General features: G+C 42.8%; 1 protein-coding gene across 1 annotated transcript; it reads right to left on the bottom strand.

Annotated features, from left to right (window-relative positions):
- Positions 1–4,994: 4,994 nt before the first annotated feature.
- Positions 4,995–9,865, bottom strand: EMWEY_00045850 (hypothetical protein; the record flags this gene model as incomplete). Its single annotated transcript, XM_013483076.1, has 5 exons — positions 4,995–5,035; positions 5,226–5,849; positions 6,116–6,632; positions 6,797–7,173; positions 8,701–9,865. Coding segments are annotated over 5 exons (2,724 nt in total), but the record flags the coding sequence as incomplete, so codon positions are not given.
- Between the last annotated feature and the right edge of the window lie 57 nt (positions 9,866–9,922).

Below are 9,922 nucleotides of genomic sequence, written 5' to 3'. Positions count from 1 at the left end.
TAATGCCCCTACTTGTGCTGCATGATCATCAATAAGAGCAGCAACACCTGGAGGAATTAATAGATGCAGTGTCTGTCCCCTCCCTAGTCCCCTCATACGAAAGGCCCCTTGGGCAATGTCCCTAAATGTACAATCTTTACCTAATGTTATATATGCTTTTGCGTCTGCTGCTTGATGAATATCCTAAGGAGACAGACAAAAAGGAGACAGTAAGAAAAGGAGACAGTAAAAAAAGGAGACAATAAAAAAAGGAGACAGTAAAAAAAAATGAGACAGTCAAAAAAGGTGACAGTCAAAAAAGGAGACAGTCAAAAAAGGAGACAGTAAAAAGAGGAGACAGTCAACAAAGGAGACAGTAAAAAAAAGGAGACAGTCAACAAAGGAGACAGTTACCTGTCCAGTAGTATGTACATGGCCATAGAAGGAGAACCTTCTATGAGGAGCTAATCCGCATTCAGCACGTTGTAGGAGACAGTACAGTATAAGAAAGGAGACAGTACAGTATAAGAAAGGAGACAGTATAAAAAGGAGACAAAAAAGGAGACAGGAAAAAGGAGACAATAAAGAAAAAAAAGGAGAGAGTTACCTGTCCAGTAGTATGTACATGATCATAGAAGGAGAACCTTCTATGGGGAGCTAATCCGCACTCAGCTAGCTGGAGGAGACGGAGACCATCACGAAGGAGAATCATTTGCCTGTCTCCTTTATCTAAGAATACAACACCATCTACATGCTGCAGTCCCTGCTGCAGCAGCAGCAAGGCAACCTGTAGGTTACTAAGTCCGCATATAAGGGCCCCTGTATCTATTAATGCATGCATGCGTGGCTCCTGTTGCTGTGCTATACGTCTTAATAAGGAGGAGACAGTCCAATTAGGAGACAATACCTCAAAGGAGACAGTTAAAGGAGACACTAATAACTGCAGTACGTGCCCGTCTGTCCCCTCCTCGTATATACAGGGGCCTATACCCTCAGGTAGTAACTCTGACGGGGTACCAGAGAATCCTAGACGGAGACAGAAGAGAGTGTCTCCTCCTATCTCTTGTCCTGATGAGGATAATTGCATGCATGCATGCATTAATATACTTGGTAATATTAATCTAAATAAATAAGTACTTATTAATAAAGGAGACAATCTTAATAAATTATATAATCTATCTGTCTCCTCCTCATCATATATACTTAACATCTCTAATGGATATATCTTATTATACTTTTCTTCCCAACTGTCTCCTTTTGTCCCTCCTGCTGTTGCTGCTGCTGCTGCTGCTGCTGCTGTTCCTGCTGCTGTTCCTGCTGCTGCTGCTGGGGAGGAGGAAAAAGAAGAAGAGAATAAGTTATTTTGTTGTATAGAGAGGAAAGTGTCTCCTCCTAGACTTGGAGGAGGAGACCCTAAAGTGTCTCCACCACCAAATTGCTGCTGTTGCTGCTGTTGCTGCTGCTGTTGCTGCTGCATATTATTATTATTATGAGCAGCAGCAGCAGCATCAGCAGCAAGAGACTTAAGCTGTGTTACCCATCTATTATGTTGCTGATTAACTTTATGTATTCCCCTTACTCTTCCTCCTGCTGCCCATACCCATGTATTATATTCCTTACTAGTAGGTGTCTCCTTAATAGGTGAATAAAGTGTCTCCTTATTAGCCTTATATAATATATATTTAAGGAGACAAAAAAAATTGTCTCTTCTTATTCCTTGTATTCTATAGGATAATATAGTTAGACCTATTAGTACATCAGGATGAGAGAACTCAGAGGATAAAGAGGGACAATCTTTACCTATAAAAGGGACAGCTAAATATCTACGACTACGTGGTATATTTTGTCTCTCTTCTATCTCCTCGCTAGTCATTAAGCCGTAACTGCAGCACAAAATAGCAGCAGCAGCAGCAGCAGCAACAGCAGCAGTAGTAGTAGTAGTAGTAGTAGTAGTAGTAGTAGGAGGAGGAGGAGGAGGAGGAACAAGAGGGGAGGAGGAGGGAGGGAGCAACAGGAGAGGGACAGGGAGGAAGAAACACACATGATGATGAGTGTATAAGAGAAGAAAAGGAGACAGGTATAATAGAAGGAGACACTTATATAAGAAGGAAGGAGACAGTTAGATAAGAAAAAGGAAACACTTATATAATAAAAAGGAGACAGTAATAAGATAAAAAAGGAGACAGTTACTTACTAGTCCTCTATAAGACAAGAGGAAGGAGACAGGTAAATATAAATATGAATATAATAGATAAAAAGGAGACACTTATACAGCAAGAAAGGAGACAATTAAGGAAGAAAAAGGAGACAGTAATAAGATAAAAAAGGAGACAATTACTTACTTAACTCTATTAGTCTTCTGGAAGACATGAGGGAGGAGACAGGTAAGCCAATCTCTTGTTAGATTTAATGTCTTAATATGTATATCATTAAGTCTCTCTACTGCGTCATATAAATCTCCGTATAAATAAGTGTCTCCTTTTCTGTCTTCTCCTATGGATATACCTTGAGGAGGTAGTAGCTGCAGCAATAAAAGGAGACAGGAGATAGGAGACAGGAGGCAGGAGACAAGAGATATACATATATAAATATATGTTATATCTGCTGCAGAAAGGAGACACTTGCTGCACCAATTGGTACACTTATTCAATATTGTCTCCTTTTTCTGTCTCTTCCTGTCTCTTCAAGCTGCTACTGCTGCTCCTACTACTACTAGTACTGCTGCTGCTGCTGCTGCTACTTCTGCTATTGCTGCTGCTGCTGCTGCTACTGCTGCTGGTGCTTACGATGTATTGCTGCTGTCTCTCAGGAGACAATCCTGTGAATTTTTTTAGCTTAAAAAAGAGACACATCCATGATGCAAGTAAGGGCTTAAGGTTATCATGGTACCAAGAAGGAGACAGCAGCAGCAAATGGGGACTTTGCTGCAGTGCTTTCTGCTGCACTCCTTGCTGCAGTTGCTGTCTTATTAAACCTAATAAACGCCATGTCTCTGCATTGTCCGTACAGGAGACTGTTGTCTGTCCCCTGCACACAAATAGCACAATAAACAAGACAGCAACACCATTTACTTACTTGCTGCTGCTGCTGGAGGTTAGGATAGATTTAGGGTTTAGTTTATTAGTGTTTATTAGTGTATATTAGTGTTTATTAGTGTTTATTACTGTTTATAAGTGTTTATAAGTGTTTATTAGGGTTTATTAGGACTTATTAGGGTTTATTAGGGTTTATTAGGGTTTATTAGGACTTATTAGGGTTTATTAGGGTTTATTAGGGTTTATTAGGGTTTATTAGGGTTTAGGGTTTAGGGTTTAGGGTTTACGTATAGAAGTAGAAGATAGGATCAAGAAGGAACCAAGGGATTTGCCAGCGGATTCCTTCGTTGTCTCCAAAGAGCCACAGCAGCGGCTGCTCGGGCTGTCTAGGGGATATAAGAGGTTCTGTTATACCAGCAGCAGCAAGAGTAGCAGCAGCAGCAGCTGCAGCAGCAGCAGCAGATGGTGGACCTTGTTGCTGCTGCTGTTGCTGCTGTTGCTGCTGCTGCTGCTGCTGACCCCTATTACGTGTATGTCTCTGATGAAGTTGTATTTGCTGCTGTTGCTGCATACCCATTGACACAGGGGCTGCAGCAGCAGGACCTGCTGCTGCACTACAACTACTACCACTACCACTACCACTACCAGTACCACTACCAGCAGCAGCAGCAGCAGCAGCAGCAGCAGCAGCAGCAGCAGCAGGAGACATAGTTAGATCTAATGGTAATTTATTGCCTAGAGGCCAATGTAATTCACTTCTAAGAGGATGAAGTATCTCCTCAACTTCATCAATAATTAATAAACTTTTATTAATTATTTTTATTATTTTTATGCATATATTTAATTCTTTTTTTATATTATATTTATTATTCTTATTCCCTTTTTCTTCTTCTTCTTCTTCTTGTTCTTTTTCTTGTTCTTTTTCTTGTTCTTTTTCTTTTTCTTCTTTCTTCTCCTTATTCTTATCATCCTTATTATCCTGATCATGCTCATGGTCATGCTGCTTCTCTATTGAGGAAGACAAAGAAGAAAAAGGGACAGGAGACACCATACTAGGAGACATAACAGAGGAGACACCTACTGTCTCCATTAATCCATCACTATTACGTCCTGATGAACCTGTAGACAATTCATATATATATACACATATATATATTATATATATATTACTCTTATATATTCTCCTCCTCTTGCTGCTGCTGCTGCTGCTGCTGCTGCTCGTGTTGGTGCATAAAAAGGAGACAGTAGAGGAAGGGGACATTAGCGTATAAAGGAGACAGTATACATAAGGGACAGTAAAAAGGAGACACTATACAGAAAAGAGACAGAAATATACAAAGGAGAGAGTATATAACGAGGAGACAGTAAAAAGGAGACAGTATAAAAACAGGAGACAGAAAAAAAAGGAGACAGTATAAAAAAAGGGGACAGTTAAAAAAAAAGGAGACAGTATAAATAAAGGAGACAGTATAAAAAAAGGAGACAGTTGCTGCTTACTAGAGGAGGGCATCCTAAGAAGTTTAGAGATTTGTGTTTGTAGCTTTTTTAGTTGTGAGGCGCCAATGGCCTCGATAGTATCAAGGTGTCTCCCTATAGTCCCTTTTGCTGCTGCTGCTGCTGCTGCTGCTGCAGCAGCAGCTTGTATAATTTGCATAAGATGAATAGTCTTAAGGAAAATAGATTTAATAGATGATGGTGTAGTAATAATAATACCCCTACTGTCTCTTATTTGTATTAATTTATTATATAAATAAGGAGACACCTTATTATATCTATTAAATAATAATAAATAAATATTTTTATTAAATATAGCACTAAATCTTTCCCTAAGTGTCTCCTTAGAGAATTGTAATAAGGAAGGAGGTACTATACATATAACTAATTCCTTACCATTAGCTAATAAAAGAGACAATAAAGGAGACACTACTGTTGTCTTACCTGCACCCATTATCATTTGTTTACATATAGACTGTCTCCTTCTTACACTGTCTCTAAATTGCTGCAGCAGCAGCACTTGGCTCCTACGCAGCAGCAAACTGTATGCAAATTCAAATACAAGGTAACGTGGATCGTATACAGCTCCTGCTGCTGCTGCTGCTGCTGCTGTTGTTGTTGTTGTTGTTGTTGTTGTTGTTGTTGTTGTTGTTGTTGTTGTTGTTGTTGCTGCTGTTGGTGGGGTTGGTGGGGTTGCACCACTTCCTGCTGTTGTACCCGGTGGGGATGCTGCTGCAGCAAAAGTACCAGCTGCTGTTGTTGTTGTTGTTGTTGCAGTTGTACGTTTATTCCCTTCATCAATAGTAATAGAAGCAGGAGATGTAGCTGCTGCTGCTGCTGCTGCTGCTGCAGAAGGAGACAGTTCGTGCATAAAATGACGACCGCTACTAACAAGCTCAGCTACTGCTTGGGCCTTCATGTGCAGAGCAGCAACAGCCTGACCTAACAGTCTCTTTACTGCAGGGCCTACTACTACTCCTCCTGCTGCTGCTGCTGCTGCTGCTCCTGCTGCTGCTGCTGCTCCTGCTGTTGGTGTTCCTGCTGCTGCTGTTGAGAAAGTTGTTGAACCGCCTTGTGGTGTTGCCCCTCCAACTGCATCTAATCCTTCTGGGAGCATCCTGTGTTGCTGCTGCTGTTGCTGTTGCTGCTGCTGCTGCTGCTGCTGCTGCAGTTGCTGCTGCTGCTGCCTATCTTGTATAGCTGCTGCTCTTGCTTGTGTAGAGAAAGTCTTAAGGAGCTGCATTAGCTCAAGTGTCCCTTGGAGACACCAGCAGATCTGTGCACGACGATTTACTGCTAACATTATTGCGCCTACTAAGCTAAATATATCCAACACCATCTCTGTATACACAGACACACCAGCAGCAACAGCAGCAGCAGCAGCAGTAGCAGCAGTAGCAGCAGTAGCAGCAGCAGTAATAGCAGCAGGAAGGGTTAGTGGTGAGTATGTTTCTTTAGGTCTATAGCGTGTGGAGACAAATTCGCATAGATGAACTACTAGAGGTACACAATACAGATTGCTGCTGCTGCTGCTGCTGCTGCTGTTAGCTGCAACAGCAGCAGCAGCAGCAGCAACAGCAGCAGCAAAGGGTTGTTGATTAGCTCACTTGGTGTAAGGAAAGGATTAATGAGTAATAAGATTTCCTCTGCATGCGCTGACATAGAAAGAGACACTAAGGACTCAAAGGAGACAGTTGTCTCTATTCCTGCTGCTCTCCCTAGTGCATGCGCCCATTGCATGCAGCGGAGTCTCCAAGGATTTAGTTTATTCTTCTCTATCTCTTCTTGTTTATCCATAGCAGCAAGCAGCAATTCCTTTGCTTCTTGCTGCCCCCACTCCTGCTGCTGCTGCTTCTGCTGATCGTTGCTGCTGCTGCTGCTGCTGCTGATGCTGCTGGGGTCAATAGGGTCATCTAGTCCCTCTACATGAGAGACTAATGCATGCAACAGTCTTACTCCCTTCTCTGTTAATCTGCCGTCCTGTAAGAAGCCTTGCAGCAGCCGCTGCCGCAGCGCAGCAAGATCGGAGACACGAGCAGCAAGAGCAGCAGGAGACAGCAGCAAGGAAGGTATCTCCTCACGACAGAATCCAGAGAGACACAAACGTCGTGACGATTCTTGCTGCTGTATGCAACAAACATTCACACACAGTACAGGCAACACCTACAGCAGCAGCAGCAGCAGCAGCAGCAGTTATAGAACCGGCAACAGCAGCAGCAGTAGCAGCAAAAGTAGCAGCAGCAGCAGCAGCAGCAGCAGCAGCAGCAGCAGCAGCAGCAGCAGCGTACCTTTTTAGCATTAACCACGACTTCTTTCTTTAGTCTATCGATTGTCCTTTTGCCTATTGTTGTCTTGGAGACAGGATCAAGAGACAGATCAAAAGGGAGACAGTTGTCTGGTGTCTCTGCTGCTGCAGCAGCAGCAGCAGCAGCAGCAGCATCGAAGCAAATTAGATTGCTGCCTACAACTGTCTCTAAAGGTTTTTTTATTAGAGCAGCAAGAAGATCGGGACCAACAACAACCTCTCTTGCTACTGCTGCTGCTGCTTCTTTTGCTTCTTGCTGCAGCTGTTGCTGTGTCTTCCCCCCACTGCTGCTGCTAGGAGCAGCAGCAGCAGCAGCAAGAGCAGCAGCTGTCTCCATAACAGATACATATTGTCCCCCATCTACTGGCAGCAGCAGACGAACCTCACAAGAACAATCAACAGCACGAGGAGACACTAACAGACGGCGAGTCCAATGAGAGGGACCGAACACCTGAGGAGACAGTAGGAGGAGACAGTTGGAGGAGACAGTAGGAGGAGACAGTAGGAGGAGACAGTAGGAGGAGACAGTAGGAGGAGACAGTAGGAGGAGACAAGAAAGGGACAGGAAAGAGACAGTTAAGAATAGAGTTGAGGAGACACTAGAGGACAGCGAGGAGACAGTTAAGGAGACAGTTAAGAATTGATGGAGGGACAGTGTCTTTTTTTGTTATACACAGCAGACAGAAGGAGACAGATTAAGGGAGACAGAAGGAAGAAGAGAGACAGATATACAACAAACAGAGGAGACAACATAATAAAGGAGACAGGAGACTAAAAAAGGAGACAGTATAATAAAAAAGGAGACAATGTAATAAAGGAGGAGACAGTATAATAAGAAAAGGAGACAGTGTGTAATAAAAAAGGAGACAGTAGAAAAGGAGACAGTGTAATAAGAAAGGAGAGAGTATAATAAAAAAAAGGAGACAGGAAAAAAAAAGGAGACAGTATAACAAGAAAAGGAGACAGGATAATAAGAAAAGGAGACAGGAAAAAAAGGAGACAGTATAACAAGAAAAGGAGACAGGATAATGAGAAAAGGAGACAGTAGAATAAGAAAAGGAGACAGGAAAAAAAAGGAGACAGTAGAATAAGAAGAGGAGACAGGAAAAAAAAGGAGACAGTAGAATAAGAAGAGGAGACAGGAGAAAAAAGGAGAGAGGAAATAAAAAGGAGAGAGTATAATAAGAAAAGGAGACAGGGGAAAAAAAAGGAGGAAAAAAAAAAGAGAGAGTATAATAAGAAGAGGAGAGAGTATACGTACAATAGTATGATGAGGAGGATCCCTAATAATACCATGAGGAAGAACAACAGGAGGTAATCTTAATTGTGCTGTCTCCTTGAGGTGTATAATAGATGAATAAATATCCCTAAATAATTGTTGTATAGGCTCAATAGATCTAGATATAGATATATTTAATAATTTAATTCTTTTTTCCTCCTTTATACGAGGAAAATTAACAGATAAATTAGGATTATATAAAAGGAGACGAAGAATAGAAAGGAGACGATCCCTGCTGCTCCTCCTCCAATCCCATGTAGGAAGGAGACACCTAAGAAGGAGGGCCCCCCATACCCTAGGGGCCTCTCCTTGTTGTATATATATAGGGAGACAATCTGTTAATAATTCATATAATAATAAAAAATCTGCTATCTTTATTCCCTTATCTAATGCCTTATTTATATAATCTAGTCCCTCTGCTCCTCTTAGTGTCTCCTCTGTTGGTCTATTATATACAAGGGATCCTCCGCATGCATCAACAAGAGAGGAGACACTATTTATTGGTAATAATATATTATTATCCTCTATACAATCAAAGTCCTCTATGTAAGGGACAGAAGGAGACACTATATATACTACTCTTATATCATCAACAGACACTAACTCACCTAGATATATATTCCTATCCTCTCCTCCTCCTCCTCCTCCTCCTCCTCTTCCTCCTCTTCCTCCTGTTGTTGCTGTTGTTGCTGTTGTTGCTGTTGTTGCTGTTGAGGGAGGAGGAGGAGGAGGAGGAGGAGGAGAGGAGGAGGAGGGAGAAGGAGAGGGAGAAGGAGACAGCATAGCCTCTAGTACAGCTTGTCTATTAATAATATCTGTAAGGGAAGGATGGTGACTAGAGAAGAGACGAAGGAGACACAATTCATCATCAATAGGGAGACGGCAAGAAGAGGAGACAAAAAAGTGTCTCCTTATATAAGAGACAATATCTTGTAATAGAGGCCAGCTGGGATCGATCCCCGATCCCCGACGATACCCCACACCGATCCCAACAACTCGTCTCCCATGGGATCGTCCCCATGGCTTACTAAGGAGACTACCTACACGTTTACCCCAATTCATACCACGAGATCTAATGCTGCTGCTGCTGCTGCTGCTGCTTGGCCTGCTGCTGATGCTGCTGCTCTGTTTGGTGGTTGTGCTGCTGCCACCATCGCCATGTTGTTGTTGCAGCTGCTGTTGCTGCTGTTGGATGTCTATTTCATCCCCATCAGCAGCAGCAGCTGCTGCAGCAGCAGCAGCAGCAGCTGCTGCTGCACCTGCAGGAGGTGCAGCAAGTCCCTGTTTATTTGCTGCTATCCATAGACGGAGACGGGAGGCGACAGCGTCAGGATGGGGATCGGGGGATCGTCCCATGACTATATTTATGTGTCTCCACATTTCTTCTTCTTCTCCTGGTGCTGCTGCTGCTGCTGCTGCTGCTGCTGCTGCTGCTGCTCCTGTTCCTGCTGTTGCTCCTGTTATATCACCAACACCGATACTATTACTACTACTACTACTACTACTACTGCTGCTGCTGCTGCTGCTGCTGCTGGTGTCTCCTCCTCCCTCCTCAGATAGAGACAGGGAATCCGCCAATGAGCAAAAAGCATCAAATTGACGATGAAGATAACGCAGCAGCAAGACATAAAGACCAGCAGCAACAGTAGGTATAAAAAGAAAAGAACGTGATGCATGCATGCTGCAGAGACAATGACGAGCACCAGAGAAAGAGGAGACCCATGATGTATCTGATGGATCAAATACAATAGAAGGAGACACTACATCTAATACCTACACACACACAAAAGGAGACAAAAAGGAGACAATTAGGATATATATATATATATA

Source organism: Eimeria maxima, genomic scaffold (genome assembly GCF_000499605.1).
Source record: "Eimeria maxima Weybridge genomic scaffold, Emw_scaff929, whole genome shotgun sequence".
Classification (NCBI taxonomy): Eukaryota; Apicomplexa; class Conoidasida; order Eucoccidiorida; family Eimeriidae; genus Eimeria; species Eimeria maxima.
Note: the sequence above shows the minus strand (reverse complement) of the source record. Positions and strands in the feature narration are given on the sequence as shown.